General features: G+C 41.3%; 1 protein-coding gene and 2 non-coding genes across 8 annotated transcripts; all 3 read right to left on the bottom strand.

Annotated features, from left to right (window-relative positions):
- Window positions 1-380: 380 nt before the first annotated feature.
- Window positions 381-27,638, bottom strand: ncapd2.S (non-SMC condensin I complex subunit D2 S homeolog). 6 transcript variants are annotated; one of them, XM_041570421.1, is made up of 32 exons: window positions 27,423-27,638; window positions 23,315-23,441; window positions 22,802-22,877; window positions 22,209-22,267; window positions 21,531-21,712; window positions 21,057-21,196; window positions 20,116-20,243; window positions 18,772-18,895; window positions 15,458-15,605; window positions 14,849-15,046; window positions 14,618-14,752; window positions 14,432-14,519; window positions 13,651-13,825; window positions 13,457-13,572; window positions 13,046-13,249; window positions 11,336-11,510; window positions 10,356-10,440; window positions 9,848-9,981; window positions 9,515-9,647; window positions 9,348-9,432; window positions 8,236-8,388; window positions 7,565-7,734; window positions 7,264-7,369; window positions 7,044-7,167; window positions 6,697-6,852; window positions 5,755-5,932; window positions 5,550-5,644; window positions 2,832-2,912; window positions 2,486-2,669; window positions 999-1,110; window positions 709-840; window positions 381-620 (listed from the first exon to the last, which is right to left on the bottom strand). In XM_041570421.1, exons 2-32 carry the CDS (start codon window positions 23,430-23,432, stop codon window positions 538-540), a joined length of 4,077 nt encoding a protein of 1,358 aa, XP_041426355.1. In that variant the 5' UTR covers window positions 23,433-23,441; window positions 27,423-27,638; the 3' UTR covers window positions 381-537.
- Window positions 19,542-19,837, bottom strand: LOC121396670. Its single transcript, XR_005963115.1, has one exon. It is a non-coding gene; the product is annotated as a small nucleolar RNA U85 (small nucleolar RNA).
- On the bottom strand, window positions 22,368-22,663 carry LOC121396674. The gene has a single exon (XR_005963117.1). It is a non-coding gene; the product is annotated as a small nucleolar RNA U85 (small nucleolar RNA).
- Window positions 27,639-27,930: the final 292 nt, after the last annotated feature.

Below are 27,930 nucleotides of genomic sequence, written 5' to 3'. Positions count from 1 at the left end.
TAATGGAGAAGAAGAAGAAGGCTGCCGTGAACTCCGAGGCCTGAATCTGCACGGAGGGGCGAGTAAAAAAAAAAAATTAGCGACATTTTTTTTTTCCCCCCACAGGTTGAATTCTCCTTTAACCCCATCCTTTCCCTGTGTCTCCCCCTTCGACCACAGAGAAATGGATTTAATGGCGAGTAACAAAATCGTATTTTTTGTAACTACATTGCATTTGTATAGCGTTTTGCACTCCCGAGACCGTCTCCCTCTTTATAGTGACAGCTCGGGGCAGTTTCACGCGTGGGGGGGGGTTATCCTGTATTTTGGGCCATGATCAGCTTAAATATTGGGCGTGTGGATTGTGACCACAACTAGACAGACATGTCCGAGAGACATTATAAAATAGTTAAAGGTTTAATATTACAAAACCAATTAAAAAGTCCCATTGACAATAAAAAGATCACTTACATAAATGAAGATAAAAATTGCAAGTTACAAACATTAAAAACAACTTAAAGACAAACAGAAGTTACACATGGCGTCAATGCTGCAGGATCATTTGGCTCGGGATCTGGCAGTGCGTCTGATGGGCGTCGGATTTTTGGGTGTCTCTGCTTCACTCAGCTCAGCCTCCAGATCTGCCATATAAATTTTACATATTACACAAATGCCCCAACAATTAAACAAAAGCCAAAACCAGCTATAAAAGTGTTGATACATTCTTACCGGATTCCTCATCACTCGAGAAATTTACAGCCACCTTCCTGCGACTTTTCCGGGACGCTGGGGGTTTGGGAGTCTGAAAATCTTCCGATTTTCCTTTTTTTACGTTCACTGAAGCAAGGGGAGGCCGCTTGGCTGTGACAAATGATTCAGAGAGAGATTGACTAACTGAGCTACAATGGCAGCAAGTTATTAAATGCTCATGGTAAGGCAACTTGGTAAAGACCCCACAGAACCTCCATAATAATCGCTTGGGCTTCTATTAGCCACCATGCATTGGAAGAACAGTTTACCTTTTGGAGGCTGCGCATCACTTTCTGCACTTGGCTCTTCAGGGACATCCATGTTCTCCAGACCCTTATTGTGACACCTGCTCAGTTTCTGCTCAAACTCATCAATCAGAGCCTAAAGGTAAGGGAGAGAGAACAAAGGAGGGGAGATTTTTTTTTTTTTTTTTTTTTAAAAAGGGGTTGTCTCAGGTTTTGTTTTTCCCAGTTAATAGTGCTGTGCCAGCAGAATTCTGCACCAAAATCCATCTCAAAAGAGCAAAGATTTTTTTGAATTCAATTTTGAAATTGACATGGGACTAGACATATTGTCAGTTTCCTAGCTGCCCCCAGTCATGTGACTTATGCTCTGATCAACTTGCAGCAAACCATAAAGTGTGAATACCACCCCCCCCCAGAACAATGCAATGGTTATTATATAACAGCTCCCTGACACAGGATAGAGATGAGAACAGCACTCTAGTAAAAATCCATGTCCCACTGCAACTCCTCCAGTTGCACTGAATAGGAGAAACAATAGCTCACAACCAGGCAAAGTGACGAGGTTGACATGGAAACAATCAATACTTATGAACAGCAGGGGGGGGAGCCCCTGCCTTACTTCCCAGCAGCTTGGTTTGTTTGTTTGTGTTTGTTTCCCTGTAGAGCAGTTGGCGACTGATTGTATTGGATTTTATTTTGGCTTTACATCCCCGTTACCAACGCCAGCTGCAGGGACAAAGATCATGGAGCCAGATTTAAACCGATAAACTGGGATTCTATTTGGAGGATTATTTTGCTGCAGCCACTGGTTCTGCAGAGTTGGAGAAAGTTTGTATTAAACAATACAAAAACTATAAAATCCACATTAGATTACATGACAACACAGGACCCAGTGCAGTCTGTATATTCTGATTATTAATCAGTCTTGTTGTATCGGCTTCTGGCAGATATTATTTGACTTGTGCTGTTTTGATCATTTATGATGATCCCTAAGCAGCCCAGCCCACACTGAGCATGTGCAAAGTCTTGGTCTTGCAAAGATGTATAACAAAGTTACAAGATGGTGATCCCTGTGGCCAACTTTGAAAGCATAAATCATTTGTTTGATTAGGCTTGTGGTGCAGTAAGTTCATGTTTATGTTTAGTATACAGCATTTCTAGCCTTATTCTATTTTAGACTTTACTTTCCTTTAAAAATAGAAAGGATCAAAATCCCTTTAATTGCCCATTCATTCACCCCCCCCCCCATGCAGTTTTATTAAAAAGTGATGAATTGTGGGACATAAAGTCCCTCTCCATGTCTGTAAAAACACTTTCTAAAAGTTTTTTACATAAACCCAAGTGTGCTTTTGTCAGAGGCGAGTACTTTAAAATATTGCCTGTTGGTCAGTTTCAATGTAAAGGACCTTTCTGGTTTGTAACAAGTATCCGGTACAGAGAGCATGAAGAATGGTCCCTGCACTAGTCCCACCACTAAATGCCAAACCCCTCCTCAGTCACAAGTCTTTTACCTTAAGCTCGGGCTTTGCACCTCTGCGCATCTTTGCCACAGTAGTTAAGAAGGAGTTGTACACGGCCTCATCACTCAGTTTGTCTCCATAACAATCGAAGCAGTCCTGCATCTTCCTCAGGCCCTTCTCAGAGAAAGGCAGAAGTGACAGACAGTGCGCCAGGTCCCTCCATTGCCGTTCAGTCCTGTGAGGGCGACGCACCAATCAACTTACATTACAAAGGGGAAAACTTCTTGTAACTAAAAGTGGCAAAAAATTACATTTTGGCAAGAGATTCCCTAATATTTCAAGTAGTCTGTGGCTTTTAGGAAGCAACATATACAGATGAGCAGAGTTGCGGCAATACCTGGCAGTACGGAATCTGTGGCACATTTTCTCTACAAGGCTTTCGGTTTGCTTGTCCTTGGTTATGTAGGAGAGAAGCTGCCTGGAGAGAATAATGAGGCATAAATACAGAATATGGCAATGTAGAATGTAAAGGCAGTTGTTAGAATTGATACAAGGGATTGGAAGGTGAACTACCCCTTTAAAAGGTTGTACCCTTACACTTTCCCAGTTTTCCTTTGGAATTCTCTACAATACTTAGATTTAGGGATGCACTATTTTTGATTCGGCCGAACCCTTCGCAAAAGATTCTGCTGAACACTGAGCAGAATCCTAATTTGCATATGGAAAGTAGGGTGCGAAGGGGAAACGTTTACTTCCTTGTTTTGTAACAACGGAACGGGATTTCCCTCCATTCCCCTAATTTGCATATGCAAATTAGGATTCTGATTAGGTTCGGCAGAAGGATTCGGCCAAATCCTGCTGAAAAAAAAAGACAGAATCCTGGCTGGATATTGAACCAAATCCTGGATTCGGTGCATCCCTACTTAGATTGGATCAAGAAAACACCATCTCTTTATAAATCAGGAGTGAGCGCGAGTGGTAAATTAGAAAGGAGGAGCACAATTACCCACGGTTTAGCTGCTGTTCCTGCTCTGTAATGATGGCAAACAGAGCTCCTTATCCAACATCCCCTCCATGCTAATAAACCTTCCAATGCAGTATAGTAATCTCTACATGTTGGGAGTCATTCAGCCTCAGACAGCTGCAGATATTGGGGATACCACGAGGAGTCTGCAAGGCTGATTCTACTTATGATGCCTTCGCTTCAGAATTTCAGGAAAGTTGGGGCTTCAGTGTTTTTAAAGCAATAATTAATGGAGATTGTGAGATTTGATTTAAGAAGGTATGCGTTTGTTTTAATAGGTCCAAATTATAGTCCTAGGTTTGGTTGTGTTCACAATCCCCTGCCGGCTTTCACTTGTATCCCTCAAGTCCACAAAATAATACCTAAAAAAGAAGCCAGCGCCACAGGCACCGGGAAAAACAAACAAATATAGGGCAGTAACGTTTTATAAATGACCCCCTTAATTCTGTGCACAGGTTATATTATGGCTTCACCGTGCTAGGTGTAACTCCTTCTTATCCACCACCACAATTATATATAGCCTTTTGGGGAAGAGGGGTTGCTTCTTGCCTCGTGGGCCTTATAGGTGGATACTCACAAACATATAGTTCAAATAGGCGTAAAAAAACTCTTTGTTGTCCCAGCGCGTATCTTTAAAAGCTGTGAAGTAGATGCAGCAGCGAAATAGTGTAATATTGCCTTTAATATATTTAAAAATGTAACATTAAAAATGCACTCACATGGCATCCCGCAATAATAGCATGTATAGCATAACGTCCTAGAGAGGCTTTCTCTCCACGCCTATCCACAGTCGGAAGTCCTGCTGCCAGAGCGCTCGTGGCTTTAGGGTCCCTTGCGGTATGTCGGCGGGTCTCTCTCCTATGGCGTGCTATTCCGTGCTATTCCGTGCCTTTACGGAGCACGGAATAGCACGCCATAGGAGAGAGACCCGCCGACATACCGCAAGGGACCCTAAAGCCACGAGCGCTCTGGCAGCAGGACTTCCGACTGTGGATAGGCGTGGAGAGAAAGCCTCTCTAGGACGTTATGCTATACATGCTATTATTGCGGGATGCCATGTGAGTGCATTTTTAATGTTACATTTTTAAATATATTAAAGGCAATATTACACTATTTCGCTGCTGCATCTACTTCACAGCTTTTAAAGATACGCGCTGGGACAACAAAGAGTTTTTTTCTATGCGTTTGTTTTAATAGTTTTATTGCCTTCCTAATGTTAACTCTTGTGACAGGTTCACTTTAAGACCATTCACACTGCAGCTGTAAACAACAAAGCCAAATTAAATTGTCCACTGAGCTGCGAGCGTCGCTGTGTTGCACTGTACCAACAGACAGAACATTAATGGATGCCAAGAGATGCACTAAACCACCCCTTGTTAAGGGATATGGTCACTGTTTTTTCCCCAAAACACATCAGCTGCTCCAGCAGAATTCTGCACCAAAATCCATTTCTCAAAAGAGCAAACAGATTTCTCTGTCTAAGGGGGACACAGGGAACGACGGGGAGTTTTTTCAAGCCCTGTCCCCCTTTCGACTACAGAGAAACGGATTTAAATCCAGTTTTTTATATTTCATTTTGAAATCTGACATGGGGCTAGACACATGGTCAGTTTCCCAGCTGCCCCTGGTCATGTGACTTGTGCTCTAATAAACTTCAGTCACTCTGTATTGCAAGATGGACTGATATCAACCCCTCCCTTCACCCCCAGCAGCCTAACAGAACAATGGGAAGGTAACCAGATAGCAGCTCCCTGGGAGATCTAAGAACAGCACTCAATAGTAAAATCCAGGTCCCACCGAGACACAGTTACATTGAGCAGGAGAAACAGCCTGCAAGAAAGAAGTACCATCCTAAAGTGCTGGCTTTCTGAAAGCACACAAGGCAAAATGACCCAAAATGCACCTACACACCAATATTACAACTAAAAACAAATAAATAATAAAACCAACAGGAAAAAACGTTTATATTGTAGATTGGATTATTTACAGTGTGATTTAGAAAAAGGGATTTGGTCAGGATGTGATTTTTTTTTTTTAAATTATGCTACACATTGCACACACGCACCACATTGGCATCACAATGGGACTTACTTCATAATAGTACGGAAAGCTTCCTCCTCAACACCACAGTCTGGGTCAGAAAGTCGGCTTATTATGTCTGGCAGTAAGTTATATACAGCATTCCCCTGTGTGCATATTAAAGAGTCACAAATTTAAATATTTTAAAGGGCCACGCCTGCACATCACCTGTAGCATACGTCTAAAAGCTTCAATGTTTATTAGGCTAGTTTCTTACCTTGTTTGACAGTTCATTGAAGAAATTCCTGGCAAGGGCAGAGATTTCTTGATCAGATTCAATGAGCAGCACAGCCATTTCACTAACTTGCCCTTTCACCTTCACCATGTCCTTGAGAATGAGATGGGTCATTACCATACCAGCCGTCTTTCGCACTTCACGGGAAGGATCCCTCAGTCTGATTCAACAAAAAAGCAGAAGTTTAGACTCCTAAGCTATATGGTTTATTCATCGACTAGGCCACAGCATGGATTGGTCTGTTGCATTAAAGGCCAAGTAAACCTTAAAAATATGTGAATGTAAAATAGATGAGGGTGCTATTCTAAGAACTTTTGTCTTTTATATTATTTTTCATTCCAAGATATTAAAGGATACATGTGCTGTTAATAGGAATGAATTGTTTCAACAGCACCACCTGCTGGTCAGTTTCCCAACAGTCTGACCACCAAGTAGTCAAGGAAGTTGTCAGGAGTAAGAAAGATGCTGCTCTGATGTTCTTCTGCTTAGGGGAAAAAAAAAAAAAAAAATTAACAGAAACTTCACATCTTTCCTGAGCAGAAGAAAATCAGAGCAGCCTCTTTCTCCCGACAACTTCCTTGACTACTTGGTCAGACTGGTCAGAAACGGACCAGCAGGTTGTGCTGTTGTAACAAAAGTCATATTAGCAGTACATGTATCCCGTAATATCTTAGCATGAAAAATAAATAATCATATAAATGTAAAAGACAAGCGCTTACAATAGCAGCCTTTCTGCACACATCAAGGGTATGATGCAGACAGGTCTTAAAGTGAAAACAGATAACACATGCAAAGACAAGAGCATACAGAAAGTAAAACTGAAACCGTCTCAATGCTGAAATACAAGCATAGTATGGAATGCGGGAAAAAATAGAACAAGACAGGTGCCTTTCTTTGCCCAGCAAATGGATGTATGGCACCTACCTGGCATAAAGATTGGGGGTCCATGGTTCTATGAGATTGGGGAATCGTATACTGAGGTCTCCAAGAGCAATCATGATGTTTGATCGGACACTCGGTAAAGGCGATTTTTCCAGAAGAGTAAAGAGCAGTCGCAAATGAGTATCACAAAAATCGGAGCTAAAAATAAATAGGAACACAGCGGATAAAGAAGCTGTAGGCTGAACAGTAAATGGAAAGTCACAAAAGCGGGGGAAAAAAAAAAATTAACTAGTGGCACTGAAACATCTCACAATACAAAAAATAAATCTTAAGTCAAAATAGAACAATATGAATTAAAAAGTCCCAAGTGAAAAGAGAAAAAAAATGACCTGATCATCATATATTTAGCAAGGGCAAGGGTAGCAACAGTACAGAGGTCAGGATCACTGTATCTCCCAGGATTATTGCAGATCCGCAGGATCAGAGGCAGAAAGGCAGACAGGTACTGCTGTCCTGTTATGGGACAAAAAAAATTATTTCACACAAAATTCCATACTTTCTGCTTTACAATGGTGTTTTAAGTATGAATCTATCAGTCACATGACTTACCCCCAAGCAGCTCTGTGTCACAAATCTTCCTGATCAGTTCAGCTTCAATATCATCTGCAGAAGCCCCAACCAGCCCCAGCTCTTCCTCCATTGTGCTCTCATTTGCCTGGGTTAGAGGAAACGTCACACTTATCTGAATGCGCCAACTTTAATATCGTTACCTCCAAACAATAGTTGCTTCAGCAAGGAATCTAGCCTTGTGTACCGAGACCACACACACCAGGAGGCTTACATAAGAGAACATCCTACATGCAAATGCAGTGCATTCTGTACCATCAGCTCCCACATTTCCGGGACTTACTTTGCTCTTCCTTTGCTTGCCCACTTTCTCAGCCTCTTGCTCCTCTTTTAAGACTCTCCGCCTTCTAAGCTCAGCACTGACTGCCCGTTCCAAATGGACCACTTGTTGTAATGCCACATCCCCAGCCAGGGACAACAAATGTGTGAGGAGGAAGGCAGGTACGTTGGGAACTAAAAAAGCAGTAGAGAAATCAGCATAATTATTCATTCATCTCACTTGAAACAAGCATGAAGCTCTATCTAGGAGATTCTGTTCCTCAGGCTTTACCCCTTAAGCAAAGGCTAAATTCAGCCAATCTCTAAACTCAAAAAGGTCCTACTTGAAACAAAGCCAAAGCACTAACAGGAGAAAGCAAAGTCCAAAAAAATAAAATAATCACAAGGACATTTGTGCTGCAGGTTTAACCACTGGATGCAAGTCTCCCATGTACAACAACAGTTCTGCCATATGATATGACTACTGGAGGGCAGATTCCCATATAGAAGGATGGTCCCTTGTTCATTTTCAACAAGAATCAAAAGGCTTGAAGTTCCTTTACATTTATACAAACCACTAGTAGAAGAAGCCACAAATACATGCAAATGTAATAACTTACATATCAGTCATTTATACAAACGACACCATTGTCATCCTCCCAATCAACCAATGCCCTTCCCGTTTCAGGCCTTTACCTTCATCCTGAGTTTGGTGCCCATCCAGGACATTCTGGCTGCAACGTAATAGAATCTCTGAACAGATTTCTTCTGGTTCCTCTCCAAGCTCATACACCAACCTCACCGCTGTCTCCTTGAAGGGAAGCCAGTGCAGCCCAGACAAGCCTATTCCTACATAATACAAAAGCAGATATGCCCAATCAAGCAAACACACTCCAGTTAAAAAAAAAAAAAAAAAATCCACCTTGGCTCGGTTTTTATTTGAATTCATAAATCACTGCAGGATTCATGTAAAAATTAATAATCACAAAGCCAATATGATCCAAACTAGATCTGAAAGGAAACTTTTTTGCTGACCTCTAAAAAAAATCACTGAAAGCCTGCGTAAGGAAAAGGGAATGAAATATGGTTATTGGCTCAAAAAAAAAAAAAAAAAAATCACTTTTAAAGTTTAGTCTTTTTCAGATACTTCACCAGAAATAAGCTTTTAGCAATCAATTTAAATTTGTGACAGTTTTTCTAATACTGAAGTGTAATGTTTCACCTTCTAAAGCAGCTGGGGGGTGCCAACTCTAACTGTTCTAAATTGATACATTTGTTATGTTTGTCCCTACTGAGCACAATTGCAGAGTTTCATTAAAGAAACTGTTGGAATTGATACAATTGTGGATATTCCACAGATGATACATTTCTCGGTTGTATCTGTGGAATATTAACAATTGTATTAATTATAACAGCTGCCTTTAATGAAACTCTGGGATTCTGCTCAGAAGGGACAAACATAACAAATGTATCAACTAAAAGTATCCGATTGTAACAGTTCAGAATGCTCCTGGATCACAGTGCTGCCAGACAAAGACAAGAAGATTAAACTTTAAAGGAGAAGCAAACCCTTAAGTTAAAAAAAAAATAAAAAATTCACCACCACCAACTCGCTGGTCTCACTCCGAAGTTTACTGAAGCGGCTGAGGATGGAGCTCATAAACTCAGCTGGACAGAATCTCCATGGAGGGTTAAGTAAAGAGTTAGGGGCATTCGCCCAGGGTTTGGAAGGAGAACATTCCCTTTAATGCTATAAAAAAAAAAAGGGATATGAAACAAGCTTGGTGGGCTGTAACAATGGCACTCACCTCCTGCAACAGCCTCGGTCAGACACACAAACAGAGAGTGATCTTTCGGCAGCCGAAAAGGCTCTGTGCTCTTGCCCAGAGTTTGCTGCAAGATATAAAAATCAAATGGTTGAGACTCCCACCAACTACCCAGAAAGAGACAATGCGGCCCCACCGTTGCACCTCACCTTCTGGCTGTCTGTGATCTTTAAAATGCAGTTACACACTTCCCGAGCCAACTGATAATCCTTCTGCACTTGCTCCCCAAGCCCCACACTCACCAGAGTGTCCAAATTGCTCATTACAATTTCTGGTTGACCCCTAATAAAAAACAATTTAGTTTCACGTGAAAGTCAGGCTGAATCCAAAATAGTGGATTCGGTGCATCCCTACAACAAATATATCAAAGCAGCACAAAGCAAAGGGCAAACAATAGCTAAAATACAAAATAGACCGTAAATTGAAAAAAATGTATTAGATATGGTTGGTGCATAATAAAGTCTGTATAGTCAATATCTTACCTGGTCATCATGCCCAACAACATAACTGCTGCCCTTCTTTCCAAGGCAGAGCAAGGAGACTTCTGGGTAAACTTTTCCCAAAGTAACTGTATTACAGAAGGATGTATGTCTCCTTTCTGTACAAATTCTGAGACCTTAGAGAGAAAAAAACCAAAAAAAAAAAAACCAAGTATCAATATCACTGTCCCCCTTTGGCCAATATTAGCAAAATGTATTTGTTTTTATTGTATTGTAGTTCTAATTTATAGTTCTGCAGTACAGCGCTATACAAATAAAAATACATAAATTGTATGTTCAAACAAATACAGTTTTTTTTTTACCCCAATGTAGATCTGTTCATATAAACAAAGGAGTACCAGTAGTTTATAAGCAAATGTGATATTTGCAGTTCAATAATAGCAGGTTTGAGCCATGTTATTGGAATGCAAGTCCAATCTGCATCCTGAAGGCACGTCACTGTAGTGTTATTGCCAGACATTACTGGATACAGTCAAGATTATGTACTTACAATTTCCTCCAGACACTGCAATATTCCTGCAGAGGAATCTACCATTAGGAGAGAGAGACTCCGCACCAAAGCCTGAGCTTTCACCCTACAAGATCAAAGTAAAAGCATTACATTTTACATGTCGTCATAACAGAGAAGCACTTTGCTGGTGGGTCAGTAATTTTGCTCTGGGAGCCAAGTCCAGTCCTTATTAGGGGCCTAAAGGGCATTTTAATGCCCCAATTTTTTTCAAAGGGAATTCCAATATTGCAATAGATGCAGAACTGCCATCTGTTTTAGTCAGGTGGTCTGTTTGCATAAACAGAACAAACATTGCACTGAAGAGCCAATTCCTTTTGAAATAGCCACTTTAACCTTTGAATTTGTTGGATATAAGAGGTGAGAATATTTTTTTTATACCACACCCCGTAACAGCAGCAAACACCCTAACTATTTCTTTTATGTAACTAAAACATAATTCAGTTTGAAAAATGTAGGGCAATGGATAGTATCATATTAAAGAATCTTATCAAACCGGTATATATATTTAAGTAAATATTGTCCTTATAATCTCTTGCCTTGAACCACTATTTCATGGTCTGTGTGCTGCTTTAGATCACCTGACCAGAAATACTGCAGCTCTAACTGTAACAGGAAGAAGTGTGGAAGCATAAGACAGAACTCTGTTAATTGGCTCATGTGACCTAAAAGTATGGTTTGTTTGTGTGCACCGTGAATCCTAGGATCCCAGGGGGTGGCCCTTGTTTTTTTAAAACGGCAGTTTTCCCCATTTATGATTACCCAATGGCACATACTAAAAAAAAGTATATTATAAAAATTACTTGCATGATGCATGATTTTACATAGGAGCGGGTTATGCAATATCTTTTTATAGACCTACATTGTTCGGGGGTAAAGCTTTATTTTAAAAAAGTCCCAGTGCAATTCATGACAGGTTGCAAATGTAAGGCTATAACATTTAGGTAGGACAAAGCAGTTACCTCTCAGATTCCCCATTTGAGCTGAGGTACAATCGTCGATAGGCACTTAGCACAGCCTCGCGAACACCCGGTTCTTTGGACCAGACCAGGGGCAGCATACGACGTACACCAAGTAGGGCTTGGGACACTCCAAACTGTGACACGGTCACAAAGAACTCAATGACTTCCTGAACCACTACAATACAAAGAATCACAGAGGAACAAATTAGTTAAAATTTAACATGGACAGGATTTGGCAAGGTTTGATTTAGAATTACTGGAAGTATCTTGAAGATTGCAAGTTTTATGAGGAGATTTTAAAAATAAACGCATGATAGTGTAGCTCTGTGCCTGGGCTTTAAAAATCCTGAAGCCATGCTGATACCACAAGCTGTGACCCTCCTTGTAAGTGGTGTGCCAATCTTCTGCACTCAACTGTTAAGTATTCAGGTGGTGGTATGGGGGGGAGGGGGGATTGGAGTTCCGGTTTTCAAGATGGCGCCACAACTCCGTGCATCACAATAATGTGCACCACAGGTCTCAAAACAGATTCTGACCAAGGAGACAGCAAAAAAGTTGGCTCTTGAACACAAAAGATGGGCAGAAACACCAGAGCAAACAAGGGAAAGCTGTGCTGACCACTAATTTTTAAACCATGGGCAGGGGTGCAATGAGGCTGTGACCACAAAATTCATAGACAAATACAAGAGTCCTCTGCACTCAACACATTATCAATATATTTAAGACATTTTGTGCATACTACTACTAAAATATGCCTGCCGATTAGGAAAGACCCCAGGTTTGGATGGTCTTCTGATGGAATGGTACAAAAGTACAACTCCCTTCTAGCTCCTTTGTTGACCAAGCTATTAAATGCAATCTGAGGGATCCCCTCTGCCAGCAAATCGTTAATTCTCATACTAAACCCCAGGTAATACTTCATAGACCTCTATAAAATCAGTTGCCAAAGTAGCCAGACAACTCTCTCAAGCCCCCCCCCCCCCCCAAGGTTTCTCCCTGGTAGGTCTAGACATAAAAACCACCTATACTGGGATGCCGCCCCTCCATGGGTCAGCACAGCGAAACTACAACTCCCTACAGATAAGGATTAGCTGCCATAAATATGCTACTGTATTTAGCTTCCCCCTCCCAGGATAAGCCTGCTGCCACACTGGAAGACCACATGGCACCTTATTTAGGAGCTTAAACAAACAAAAAAAAACACACCACTTCTTATAAAGAGGGTTCAAATACATCTAGGGAGACTTCTTTAATGCAGGAAGTGGGACAGGCTTGGCAAACGCTTTATATTTTTTTCCCAAAGCCACTAATTTCTCCCTATGCTCCCCTCTCGCACAACCTGAATATTTCACACCTGCAAAATGTCCCAGATCCCCAACTTTGGGCCAGATACATTAAATATATTAAAGAGGTTTGTGCAGGCAACTCAATAGCTATATTATGTATAGCTTTGTTTGACTTGGAGTCATTGTATCCACCACTTGTAGGAACGTAAAGTTAACAACGTCAGAAAGGTTTCAGCCAAAGCAACTTAGAATAAATATACAGTTTGCTCCAAAGGTAGTGAACCGCTCACTTACTGTAAAGTTTTTTCTTTCATTAGCCATGCCATAACAGATCTTCAAAGTACATTTTTATTTGCTGCTCTTTCATAAAGTGTGTGTTATGGTAAAAACTCTCAAGCTTCGATAACCCTATTTCTCTCCTTACCTGATACAGCTGTTTCATACATCATTTTACTAATGACATCAATGGCCTCTTCTATTTTCAGTGCGAAATGGTGAGCATCAGACAGGTACTGAACCAGCATTTCTTGTTTGTCCATGTCAGACTTCTGCACTTCTTGTGAGGGAGGGTTGACCTGAGCATCATCTTGATCTTTGGTGGTTGGTTGCTCCAAGTCAGCCTTCTTTTCTGTATACAAAAAAAACACAAGCTCAACTCACCACTCCAAAGCAACAAGTTAAAATAACCTATGTGCCTACTGTAATCCCTTTATTGGTGTGGCTTCCTGCAGCTGGGATACAATCATAGCTGTAAGCAGGCTGTGAGGATCCGGTGCTTGCTGAGGCAATGGGTAATCAGAGGAATTAGGAAAATGCAATATACATAAACTAGTACCTGTGAAGATCTTTTCCAAAATGCCAAGCACAGATTTCGCCTCAGAATCACCTTCAGAGAAAAGGGGGTCCTCTTGGAATCGCTCTATTCCTTTTTGTGTCAGACGGATAGAGTTTCTGCAAAGAGATAGTTTCAATGTAACTCGACCGAACTAGAGAACATAAGGCACCCTGAACACATTTGCCTTCTCTCACTTGTAGCTTGTTTTCAGAAGCAAGATGAGGATTTGCTCGCGCAGATGTTGAGAAGATTCAATTTCTTCGGTTTCAATATCCTCCTCTTCTTTACTCTCCTGCTGCAGAATCTTAAAAGCTTCAAGCACCTCGGGTAACATGGCTTCCCATTCTTCTTCTGGGGAAATGACTACAACTGCAAGTAAAACAGTTGAAAACAGGCTTCCATCTTATTATGAAAAAATGATACAAGCAGAATTTGTATGTTCTTGCATGGGTTTCATATTGGTACCCTAGTTCTGCTGCCCCCCCACCTTAAAAAGGCAGATTAAAAGTACAGTAACACCAAAAAAATTAAAGCATTTTAAAGTAATTTAAAAACAAGGTACTGTTGCCCTGTGCTTGTAGAAGTGTTTGCTTTAAAGCTGCTGTGTAGCCATAGGGGCAGCCACTCAAAGCTGAAAAAGAAAAATACAAAGGATACAAAGCAGATAGCAAGCTATGTACTATACAATGGGATTCTTCAGCACCTGTTATCTACTGTGTATCCTGTGCTTGAATGGCTGCCCCATGGCTACACAGCAGTTTTATATAAACTATAGTAGTACTTATCCGTTATCTACCGTGTATTTTGTGCTTGAATGGCAAAAGTTCTCTTTTGGTGTTACCGTTTCTTTAAGTGGTTTCTCTTAAAACTAGGGAAGTGTGTATTTAGACTAAGCTCCAGAGGTCAGGGACTGAGGTCATTTGATTCTCTGCAAATAACACTGCCTCAATTTAAAAAAACAATGACAATCCATACCTGGTTTAGGTCCTTGGTACTTTTCCCTCATCTCTTTCAGTTTCTTGGTTTCTTTTTCTAGGGGCACTTTAAGGTCAACGCTGCTCAGCTGCAAGTAGCAGAAGATTTACATCAAGCCACAAGATACTCACATAATGCTCAAGCAGTTTTGTCTAATGCTACCGCGGTCGCTCATTAATTGCTCACCTTGCATGTAAATGGATTGTTTGCCAGGAAAGATGCCAGAAGCTGGATGGCATTCTTGCAAACATTTACAGACTTGTCAAATAAACGCCCAACAACCAGGGTGACTACAGACTGGAAGCGAGACAGAGGAAGAGCCTGAAATGGAAAGCAGAGTGAGTGATGAAAACAGAATAGGACAGAACAAATCCAGAGTTTCTAGAGACAAAAACAGGCTAAAAATTAAATCACTACCTTTTCCTGCACAATGCGGTTGTAAATCTGAATGACGCAGCTGCGGACATAAGTGTTCACATCATGTAAATGTTCTTGCAGAGTGTCCAGAAACTGATCTCGTGTGCTCTTTTCGGCTTCCTCCAATTGATCCCCACTCAGTACACGTACTACCATCTCTCCCATTACTGTTAATACTGCATTCCTCATCATGTAGTTCTGGGGGGAAAAGGAGACATGGAATTACAAAAAAAAAAAAAAGTTATTTATTTTTTTCCTGTCTGCAATTCTAGCAATCTGGGTAACCCAGCAACCATGCACTGATTTGAACAAGAGACAAATATGAAGAGGGCCTGAAGATAATAAAAAGTAGCAACAACAAATGTTTATAGTCTTACACATTTGTTTTTAGATGGGGTCAGTGATCCCCATTTGAAAGCTGGAAAGAGTCAGAAGAAAGGCAAACAAAAAAAATAAATAAAAACTGAAGTAAAGTGAATTTAAAGGTGAACAACCCCTTCCCAGTTACATCATAGCAACAATGTCTACCTTCTGAATAAAACGGTCACCATGCGCACAAGAAAGAATGCCAATGTTTTAAATATAGAAATATTTTTCCTTGAGGCTCACCTCGCCATCTAAATAATCCAGCAGGACGCTGATACTGGGCATCATGATTGCTGGGATTCGTTCAGCCAGCTCAGTTAAAAATGTAGCAAAGGCTTTGAAGCCAGAAGATTCTCTGGAGAGATCCTGAGAGCATTTTTGCCCAATTTCCCTGAGAACAGGAGGGGGGAAAAAAAAAAAAAAAAAAAAAAAAAAAAATGTAAACACCCAACTACACACAAAAGCACCATCCTAATATGTTAACTACACCACTTAGGATTAGGGTTACTTTGCCATATAACATACAAAACATACTTGGCTGAGCAGTCACCACCATTTTCAAAATATTTAAAATTAAAATCAGCCAATGCAAAGGTGATGGTAATTTGGTAATTTCACGGGGCAGCGCTTAATTCACTAGGAACCTGGCCATCATGTGTGCAAATATATTTTACCTAACATGCAATGTAAGAGTGATTTTTTTAGTTTTCCCATTAAATTTCTCACTAGGCAGTTGGGGGACACAGGAACCAAGGGGTTAAGCTTACTTTGGGGGACACAGGAACCTAGCAAAGCAGTCCATTATCCCGTATTTGAGGGAGGAAAGAGACTGCCCCTTTCAGTCTGAATAGACTGATCGCAGGACTTTTCTGCCAAAGCTCCCTGTATAATTTTGTAAAGGTGTGCAGGGAGGACCATGTGGCAGCTCTGCACAGCTGGTTATCAGAAGCATCGTTCCTCCATGCCCAAGAAGTGCTTAGGGCTCTTTCTTATGGGCTCAGACTCCCTCCGGAGGACTTCTGTGGGTGGCTAGGTATACCTGATTGATTGTCTCTCTGAACCATAGATAGAGATAGTCGCTTCGGAAACAGATGTTCCCATCCGGGGACCTGAGGGAATCACGAACAAGAATTCAGACCTACGAAAGGAGGTAGTTCTCTGCATGTACGTTGACAATGCCATGACAACATCCAGGGAATGGAGAAGGCCCGCCTTATTCTTTGGATTTGGACAGAAAGACGATAACACAATTGGCTGGTTAACATGAATGATAGCCATCACCTTGGGAAGGAAGGAGGGTACTGTTTGCAAAACCACCTTGTCTGGATGAAACACAATGAACGGTGGGGCCATGGAAAGTGCCCCAAACTCAAGAGACTTGGCCACCAGAAATACCACCTTCCAAGTCAAGGGGGACAGGTCTACCAATCTAAGTGGCTCAAAGTGTGAATCCTGAAGTGATCTTAAGACTAGGTTGAGGTCCCACGCAGGAGTCAAGTCGTTTGAAGGTCGGGGCAACATGGGCCGCACCCTTGAGAAAAGTCCGTATATCATCCTTTAGGGCCAGTAGGTTCTGGAAGAGAACTGACAAGACTTGAGACCGGCACCTTCAAGCCCGGTCTGCAAGAATAGAAGAATGCAAGACAATTCCAGCTGGTCAAAAGGTACTCCTCTGGATCCACACCATAGGTCTTCCACACCCTGTAGTAGGCCTTTTTGGATGATGGCTCTCTTGCCATGATCATTGTGCTGATCACAGGATCTTCAAAACTGGTTTCTCAGGATGGCAGTCTCAACAGCCACACTGTCAAGGCCAGAAGTCCTGTAGGGTGATGTGGGCCCTGCCGAAGCAAGTCTGGACATTGAGGCAGGTGGAAGCAATTCCCCGCAGATAGGCATAGGAGGTCCATGAACCAGACTCTTCGGAGGTCAAAATGGGACTAAAACGCAGATTTTCCTGGAGAAATTTCTTTAATACCGGTGGCAGCATTGGTATGGGAGGGAAGATGTACGCTGATCGGAACAGCCATGGTATAGTCATTGTTTCCACTTCCGTTTCCTGTGGGTCTGTTTTCCCACACTCCTGGATCCAGGTGGTGTTGCCTTAGGCAGATTGCTTCCCAGTTATGAATGCCAGGAATATGAAGCACGGATATTTCTGGGATTTGGGCATATGCCCAGGACAGAATCCTTTCAGTCTCTGACCGGCCTGTGGTGCTGCGGTTTCCCCCTTAGCGATTTATATATGCGATTTCAGTGTGTCTGTACGTATACCGAGATGCCTGTCAGCAGATCCTCCCAATGGCACAGTGCTGGGTAGATTGCCCAAAGCTCCAGGATATTGGTAGTTTGGACTCTACTGGGACCATCTTCCTTGTGTCGAGCTCTGTGCGAACATTGCCCACCATCTAGTCAGGCTGGAGTCGGTGGTGGCAATAACTGTCCCATTTAGTTTCTCCCCACCGACGACACCTGGCTAGATGTAGAGGGTTCATCCACCACTGCAGTGTTGACTGATCTAGTGCGATTCTGATTAAGTGACTTTCTTCCGACAGTTTCACAGAAGGGACAGCTGGAGGGGGCACAAATGGAACTGCACAAAGGCCACTGGTCACCACGAACCCCCAGTACCTGCACAAAGATTTGAGGGTGCTCTGGCTTCCACGTTAAAACTACAGTAGCTGATGGACCTTTTCAGGCATTTTAAGTTCAATACTGGGCGGAATAAGCCATTCTTCTTTGGCACAATGAATAAGTTTGAATAGAAAAATTGACATAGCTGGTCTGATGGAACAATAACCCAAGTGTGGAGTAGGTTAGAAATTACTTTGAAGAAGGCTTCTCTTTTTGGATCCCTTGGTATCGAGGTATCCAGCGGTTAGGGTTAACTATGGAGCACAGGAGTGGCCCTGACTCTCGTCTCACCCCGAGTGTCAACACTCGTCGCTGACCGAAGATTCCTTTTGTGGGGCCTCCTGGAGGCCGTCCTACCTACTTGGATGCAGGACACTAAAAAAAAAAAAAAAAACCGATGTGGAGGAGTTAAGAAGGAAGGGATATAGAGGGAGAAGGATGAGTCCAGCTTTTTTGGCAACAGTGTCCTGCTTCCTCGAGGGAGGAGCTTAACCCCATGGTTCCTGCGTACCCAGACTGTATAGGGAAATCCTATTTTATAAAACAAGGTATATTGTCCTGGTTCAAGGTTCAATTTCCCCATAATGATTTATTATGGAAGGGTTTCACATGCAGTGCTACTGCCTCTGCAGTGGCAAAAATAAAATTATATAAATTAAATTATAAAATAAACCAAGCTGTTAAAATGTCAAGACTGAACAGGTCACACATGCAGGGGATTACAAAACACATTAGTGGAGGATGTTAAGTCTATGCGAGTCATGTGCAAGATTGGCACAGTATAAAATTCTGCAACTTGTTTTGTATATACACACACAAGAATAGTGGGAACATAAATATGAACATAACCATTTAGTATAGGGAATCTTGGAAACAAAGAATGATTAGAAGCCCAAATAGCATACAATGAGCAATTGGCTCACCTCATGATCTCACCGATGACAGGTTTCATGCCGTACTCTGTGGCCCACAGACTCACTGTATGAACCAGAACTGAGGCCAGGTGTTCAAAATGCTGCAAAAGCTGAATCACCTTCACACTGGCACCTACAATCACGACAATGGAATGCCATTAAAAAGGAGAGTGGGGAGGATACAGCCAAACATTACCCCTCTCTTACAGACTAGACAACTAGTAGAAAGATGCATTGGTAGTCAGTTAAATAGGTTCACAGGACATGAAAGTCAAACAAACCGGGGGCTTTCGTTTTGGTGAAGTATAAGGGTCCTTGGAGTTGCCTTAACTGTTGTGGCATTCGTCCTACACTAGCCTGAATTTAGAAGGCAGTAAGCATACCAGTAGCCTTTACAGTAAACTCCTTTGGGTGGTAGTCACTAGCTACGAACCCATAAATGCTGTCCAGGCAAACATACAGAAATATGAGAACCTAAAAAGGTCTCCCAAACGTACCAATATCTTTTGAAGGTTTCCCATAATTACCCACTGTATAAGTAAAAATGGTTCCTTTCCTGCTGAGGAACGCAGATTGTGAGTGAATTGGGGTTTACTTATATAGCCATAATTTTTATTCTATGGGTCAGGACCCAAATTTTGGTCCCGATGACACCCTTAATAAATAATCAAACTAAAATATCCTGCTACAACAAGCACCACCACATGTTTGGGTCCCTGGGAGGGGGGGGGGAATTATTTGAAAACAAGGCATTTTTATAACTTTATTTTCATCCCACTAGCCATCAGATTACCAAAGACTTGTGCTCATGTCTCCTTGTGACATGATTTGAGCCAGTCCCTTCACAGTTTTCCAGTAGATGTACTGTAGGTCTCCACTGATCTCTGCCGTCACACACTCTGGTGGGCAGATCAATGCGTCATTGTGGGAGACCCCCTCAAATAGAGGTAATCTTGGTCTGGCCTTACAGCAACAGCGAGAAACTTCTACACAGTCACCAAGATTACAGACCCAGGGAAAAGGCCAGAGATCAAATCCACAAGGAGTCACATTCGCCTAGGACTCATCATGTGGCAACCGTAGGGGAGCTTTACAAGGCAATACAAATAACCAGATGTATGCTTCAAATAAATACCTATTAGAGATGTAATGAGATTCAGTCTAGCCTAAGATGGCAAATGTTTGAACTACAGATCTCAAAACACCCACCAGAGAAGGTGATGGTTACGGTTACTTTCCGAGTGGAAGACATGTTTTTGAGAACACATTTGTTTTCATAAATGAATGTCCCAGACATACCAATGTTACATTTCTCTTAATCCCACCCTCTATTGTACAAATGGCCAGACTTACTCAGCATGTGGTTATAGCGTTTCACAGTAACGCCAAGGAGGTGTCCCAAGGCTTCCCGAGTACTTTTGTTTTTTGCCATTACTATGTTTGGATTCTCCATCATCTTATAGCAACAACTTGTCATCATGCTGAGGAAAGAGCAAATCACGTTAGATGCAACATCTTAAGCCTTACAAGAACATTAGACTGACTGATACATTGATTGCTTATTCTTAAAAGCGAAATAAAAAGGTTGACTGTAAACATCAGAAGGCCGGTTCATTGCACAAGTCTTCTGTGCTGTACAAATGTATATCAATATAAGCTAAAATTGAGTGCAAACTGAAATGTTTGACAACCTGCTCTTTATACTGTACTTTGGCATACTAAGTACAATAAGAGTTGTGAAATAAAATGACTTGCACACCAAAGGCCAGTATTTTACAAGTCTATGGATGCAGTAAAGTATGTATTTATTATGCAAATATGCAGATAACCAATAGCCTTGCAAGAACATAGCTAGATGTTATCATGGAGCAAAAAGCAGTTTTCTGGGCATAATGAAGCCATAGCACACCAATGAAACATTGTTATTGCCATTTCACTTCCCATCAACTTTCCAAAAATAATTTGTGCCTTCCAGCGAACTGATCTTCTCTGTATTGATTAATGCAAAGTGTAGGTGCCCTTGATGCACACTCACTGTGGTGGGCAGATCAAGTTTGTCAAGGGAAACCAGCGATACTTGTTAGCATTGGTCTGGCCTAACAGCAACTGAGGAAAAACAGCTCCACAGGTACCAAGATTAGAGAGAGTAAAAGTCGTGTTCAAGCTAGAGAGGAAGTTTTATTTGCCTTGGAATCATGAAGAATAAAAGCAAAGAGTGGTAGAGCACAAAACGCTGCAGATCATCAATAGCTTAGAGATGCATAACTTTGCACACACAAGGTAACGGAACAAACCTGACAAACTCTTCCTCCACCACAGACATGCTCCAAAGACGTCTAATATCAAGCTGCAAGAGGTGGGTGAGTGCTTGCAAAATGCTCTCTCGTTCAGATTCCCAAGAGAAACCTTCTGGTTTGGATTTAGCCTTCTTACCCTTGAAGACAGACAATAATTAACATTTTTTTTTTAAAGAATAGAGTGGTCCATTAGCTAGACTAGTATAGTAACATAAAAGTAACTCTCAGTACTAAGCCACAACAAGCAACATGTGCAAGTGATTTGATCCCTATGAGCAGTTCAGTTTGAAGTCAAGGTTTTTGCCCCTGAAGAAAGCATTTACTCCCATCACACCGTCTTCTTAACCCCTTGGCAGGTGGGGGGTGAGACAAAGACACAAGGACTTTAAACTCTGTACACTTGTTACATATTGAGAGGAGATTTACATACACAAAAGGAACACACATACTGGAATGAATTTAGCTTTGTACCTTGCCACTTGGCTCTACACTGCCCAGTGAGGCCTTGTACGTTTCTGCTTCAAAGGCTTCAATTAACTGTGTGAGGATGAAGCAATTCATCTTGAGTGCATTAAGATGGGCAGCACGCTGGGGTACTGACATATTAAGATCCTCTAGTATAGCAGGGAGTTCATTTGCATGCCGTGATGCCACTGTGGAGTTACGCAGACAAAATTACAACAAAGTGAGTGATTCTGTACACCTTCAGACATTGCCAGACAGATCTAGATCTTTTTCTAAGTATGTAAAAACATCTTCCATGTTCACTATTTTGGATTCGGCCGAATACCGAACACCAATTTGCAGATGCAAATTAGGGAAGGGGAAAACATTTTTACTTCCTTGTTTTGTGACAAAAAGTCACGTGATTTCCCTCCCCGTCCCTAATTTGCATATGCAAATTAGGACTCTGTTCGGCCGAATCTCACACTCGTCAAAAACGACTTGCATGTAAAATTACAAATCACTTTCATGAAGTAATCGTGCATGTTGTAATAGAACTGGCACGCTTCCATCTGCATTGTAGCACCAGATCCAGATTTTAAATGCAAGTAGCTGGAACAACTGCACCTGCATTTAAAAATAAATAAATAAACAAGCCAGGGAAAATGCCTAAATGGTACTAAACCAAAAAGAACGTTTATATACCTTTTACCATCACCTCAAGAACATCCTCTTTAATTGCAATATCCAGCGACCGGAAATGGCTGCAGAAATGAGACAAATCAAACACTAAACCACTTATTCACAGAAACATTTTACTGTCAATGTATCAATTTGAGGAGTATATTTGTATATACCCTTATTGCCCATCAGATTACCAAAGATGCACCGTCATGTGTACCTCTGCCTATTAGAGCAATGACCTTTAATCTGCACCATTTACTCTTGTACCATCATGTAGGCCCAGCTGGTAACTGCACATTCACTCTCATGCACAGATTTCTAATCAGTAGTGGGCCAAGCAATAAGCACTTCTATTGGTCTGGCCTTACAGCGACAAGGAAAAGCTTCTCCACAGCCACCAAGATTACAGACCAAGAGCAAAGGTTAGAGGTCACACTCTAGAAGAGAGTCAGATTTGCCTTGGTTCATCACTTGGGAAGAGCAATTTCCATCAAAGAATTAGGACATTTTTAGGCCGCCAACAATGGTCTTAGAAATTTATATGATCACACCATGCTGCCAAATATTTTACAATTTCCCATAGGCTGGAAGTGGAACAAGGTACCCATACTCACTGCAGTATGCTATAGAGAGTATCAAAGTGCTGGAGGATGCAGAGGGGGCCCTCTGTCCGGAAGGAAGTTTGGAAGGCTGAAAGAAAAAGACAATATTCAGAAAAAAAACACACAACAGCACTACACTTGTAACACCAATTATCACAATGCTTCTCCAGTTAGTGTACACCTGACTCCAGTCAAAAAAATGACAGTTTTTCCAACAAACAGGTGTTTAGAAAATTAGTCAAATGCCTTTAAACTTGTATACACCTCCGCCATGTGTAAAAATCCAAGGGATTTTTTTTCTACAAGAAAAGGCACATACAGCAGGAGTTAACTGCTTAAGTTCTGTGTTTATTGCCACCTGTTTCGAGCCTGTGGGCTCCTTGACAAAGAGCCCACAGGCTCGAAACTTGTTGTGTGGCAAACACAGAATTTAAGCAGTTAACTCCTGCTGTATGTGCCTTCTCTTGTAGAAAACGTTTTTATTCCCTTACACCCGACTACAGAATGGGGATCACCATTACTCACCAGCAAACTGAGCATCCAGCTGTCGCACTGGCATGACTTCTTGCACCACATACTGTCCAATGCCCCCACTTTTTAGTAGATCCCTGAAGGCCAGTGGGATGTGAAAGTGAAACGTCATGGTGGGAGCCTATTGAGGATAAAAATCAATCAGACCAAGCAGCTTCTTCAGATAAAGCAAACAGTGGAAGTGAGCTGACCGCACTCAAGACATTGACCTGTGCATGCTAACTACATAGGGTTATATTCCAAACGTCTCAATTAGTCTTCCACCTCCCCCGCTATACAGTATAACACTGGGTGCCCAATAAGTAGATCAGGATCTACCAGTAGACCTTTAGCTGGTGATCAGTGGATTTCAAGACTGTCAACAAAACGCATCTAAATCTCATTCAGGTATTTATCATGTCATGGTATAATCATAAGAAATAGCAAGTTTGTTAAATTAAAATGCTTTTCTGGATGTAGATCATAATGGGACAACATACTCACATAAGTAAAGTATGGGCACTCCTACAGCTATGAAAAGCAGACTATACGTCATACCTCGCCTGCTCAAATGATTGTACTTTAGAACAATCAGCTGTTTATCGGAGTTACAAGACAATAGGAGTGGCTAAGCATCTTCCCAAATTTTTCTTTTCAAAGATTTTTGCAACAGACGCATTGCTTTGAACCAAGATAAAAGCGAGCAAGTCATTTACTGCAGTATCTATAGATAGGGGAGCAAATCCTCCAAACAACTTCACTAGCACACTGGCAGCCTGAACTCTAACTAATGTAAGGTTGTTGCGCTGACTGGTTGCTAGGGAAAAACCAGACTACCAAACACATGGTGCAGTCATTCCAAACTTGTGTTACAAGGGGACCAGTCATCGAACAAAATTATTCCAAATCCTATTTTATCAAGATAGTCAAGCAAAATTAACCAATTACACTATCATTTATTTGAATCTTGTTTCCTTCAGTCTGGGAATTCATAATTATAACAAGCAGGCAGGAGCCATTCTGTGGACACTGTTATTAAGGCAAGCCTTGTATCATCTCAGAATCTTGTTTGTGCACCAGAATGGGGGACCTGATGTCCATCCCCATGTCCTGGCTACACAATTAAATGGTGAAGAGAACAGGGGAATGTGGGGAGAGCAGTGACATGTAGGAAGTGCTGAATGGAAAGTGAAAGTAATGGTCTAAGGCATAGAGGAGAACAAATTCCAAGTTGTCTCAGATGGTCTAAATTATTATTATTATTAAAGAGGTTCACCTTGAAACTAGTTTTTCCCCCGACCGATCACCGTTTTTCTAATATTGAAGTGTAAAGTTTCTTTTTTCAACTTCTAAAGCAGCTCTGGGAGAGGGGTCACCGACCCATTAAACTGTTCTAAATTGATACATTTAAGTGTTACATTTCTTATCTTTGTCCCTGTTGAGCAGAATCTCTGGGTTTCATTACAGGCAGCTGTTAGACTTGATACAATAGTTGCGGATACTCCAGAGATGCTGCTGAGAAATGGATCAACTCAATGTTGCAAAATTGTAACAGTTCAGAATCTGCACCTGAATTACTGAGCTGTCACTCAAATACCAGAGACAGGGACAGTCAACTTTACACTTAGATTTTGGAAAAATAGTAAAATAAATAAAAATAATGAAAAGTAATTGAAAAAAAAAAGTATTTCTGGGGAACAATCTGAAAACAACCGGAAAAACTCTTTTAAGGCATTGTTCACCTTTAAGATAACTTTAACCCCTAATTTGAACCCTAGCAACCAGATGGCTGAAATTGCAAACTGGAGAGCTGTTGAATAAAAAGCTAAATAACTCAAAAACAACAAATAAAAACCAATTGCAAATTGTCTCAGGATATCACTCTCTACTTCATACTAAAATTAACTCAAAGGTGAACAACCCCTTTAAAGGACCAGTAACACCAATTGTTTTCAAGTTAAAAATCCACGCTTACCCTTTTCTACCTGCAGAAACTGTACTATGCTCGATGCTTTATAAAAAAAAAAAAAAAAAAATTATATATACCTATATCTATCTATCATTCTAAAACACAGCTTCTGAATGTACTCTGTCTTTCCAAAAAAGTGACTGCAAGATCCAATGTGTGGCGCTCCAGGATAAATTTGCAGGTAGGAAAGGTTAAGAGCGAATTTTTAACTTAAAATTAGCGTTACTGGTAGGGATGCACGAAATCCACGATTCGGCCTGTTTCAGCCGAATCCTTCTGCCTGGCCGAACCCCAATTTGCATATGCAAGTTAGGGTTCGCATTAGATTTGGTATTCAGCCGAATCTTTTGCAAAGGATTCGGCCGAATCCAAAATAGTGGATTCGGTGCATCCCTAGTTACTGGTCCTTTAAGAACAAACCTACAGACCCCATCTCATATGTAAGTATGTACTGCCTGTATGGCTACTTTTTATTGCTACTCTTTCTTTCTATAATTTTTTTTTTTTTTTTTTAATTGCATTTTAAAATTTTAAGAAGAATAATAAGTAGCTATAACCGTTATGCAATAACATCAAGTATTTACTTAGAGAAAAGGAGGCGAGAGAAAGAGCAAGTCCTGTCTCAATCCAGTAGACCGATCGATTAAAGGAGAGAGGAAATAAACCAAAAGTAACAGATGACATATGTAACATGTGTATTGAGTGATGCATGCTCTACACTGGTTTCCGCGAGGTCCCATAAATATAATAGATACTTCTTTGGGCTTACAGTTGAAGGAATGACCCGAAATATAATTGTTAAAGAGATACCGTCATGGAAAAACAATTTTTTATATTTAATTTTGAAATGCGACATGGGGCTAGACATAACATATTGTCAGTTTCCCAACTGCCCCAGTCGTGTGACTTGCGCTCTGATAAACTTCAGTCACTCTTCACTGCAAGTTGGAGTCATATCACCCCTCTCCCCCCAGCAGCCTAACAGAACAATGGGACAGTAACCAGATAACAGCTCCCTAACACAAGATAACAGCTGCCTGGTAGATCTAAGAACAGCACTTAATAGTAAAATCCAGGTCCCACTGAGACACATTCAGTTACATTAAGTAGGAGAAACAACAGCCTGCCAGAAAGCAGTTCCATCCTAAAGTGCAGGCACAAGTCACAGGACTGGGGGCAGCTGGGATACTGAAAATATGTCTTGCCCCATGTCAGATTTCAAAATTAAAAAAAAAAAATCTGTTTGCTCTTTTGAGAAATGGATTTCAGTGCAGAATTCTGCTGGAGTAGCACTATTAACTGATGTGTTTTGAAAAAAAACATGTTTTCCCATGACAGTATCCCTTTAAGTATTCGTTATTCCACATCTGAGAAAGTATAAAGTGTAACATAATGAACAGCGACATATATTGTTATCATATAGTGATTAGGAAGAGATCATAGGGGTTCATGTAGTTGGGAATGAATATCGACATCACGCTTGCCCCGATTTCCTGAAGTTTCTCATTTGTATCCCCTTTAGTCTCATGAACCATTATCCAATGTAGTTTATCCTTGAAGTGGAACCAGGTGTGATTTCCAATTCCAAAAATATCAAAATTCTTCCATTAGTATTTTATTGCTCCTCTTTCTAACCAGACCCTGCCACATACATACTCCAGTATCAGACTCAATACATACTCCAGTATCAGATTCAAATCACTTCAAGGTTGCTAGGGAAAATCTAAACCTAGCAACCAGATGGCCAAAGTTGCAAAACTACAAATGTAGTGTTAGTTTTTATTCCTCATCTTTCTTATTCAGGCCTCTCCTATTCCAGTCTCTTCTGAAAATCAATGCATGGTTGCTAGGGGAATTTGGACCCTAGCAACCAGACGGCTAAAGTTGCAAACTGCAGAGCTGCTGAATAAGTCAAAAAGCACAAGTAATAAAAAATTACAATTATTTGCAAATTGTGTCAGAATATCCCTCTCTACATCAAACTAACAGACAGTTAACTCGAAGATGAACGTCCCCTTTAAAGAGGCTCCAAACGAGACTATTCGTATGATAGAGACGGCGGCACTTGTAGTAAATAACAGCTGGAAGGCGGCCTTTGTATAAAACATGGCTGTCCCGAGAATTATGAGCACGGAGTTAACGTGCCTCACTCAAGGTATCAAGGAAATCCGGAAATGCGATCCTTTTACCTCACAGACGCTCCTCACTGAACACCCGCTGTATCTCAATAACGCGAAGATCACCGGCCCAGCGAGCAAACAGACGCAGCAAGAACCCACAAGCGCCTCACTTCAAACTGCGCTCTCCCCGCCAAAATGTCACCAATCGCTGCAGCACTTGCGTATACGTCAAGGAAATAACCAACCAATTATAAAGCGCGCGCGTGTTCGTTTTAAACGTGAGGCGGGCGTGTGATGGACGAAGCTACCAATGGAGAAGCAGCAGGAAAAAAGAAGTGATTGGCGGGACTGAGAACAAATAGCCAAGCGGCTGACGATCGCGGGGCAAGGGCAAATGAACCAATAGAAGACAAGTGGGTGGTACAATATGGAAGGTGCGTCGGACATGTTAGATTAGGGTGTCACTTATAGAATTTCATCGTAATATCCGATTTGGTTGGTTTAAAATATGAAGGAATTGGTGCATGTTTATTTGCTAGAAC

This window comes from Xenopus laevis, chromosome 7S, assembly GCF_017654675.1.
Source record: "Xenopus laevis strain J_2021 chromosome 7S, Xenopus_laevis_v10.1, whole genome shotgun sequence".
Taxonomy (NCBI): domain Eukaryota; kingdom Metazoa; phylum Chordata; class Amphibia; order Anura; family Pipidae; genus Xenopus; species Xenopus laevis.
This window is presented reverse-complemented; position numbering and strand designations above follow the sequence as displayed.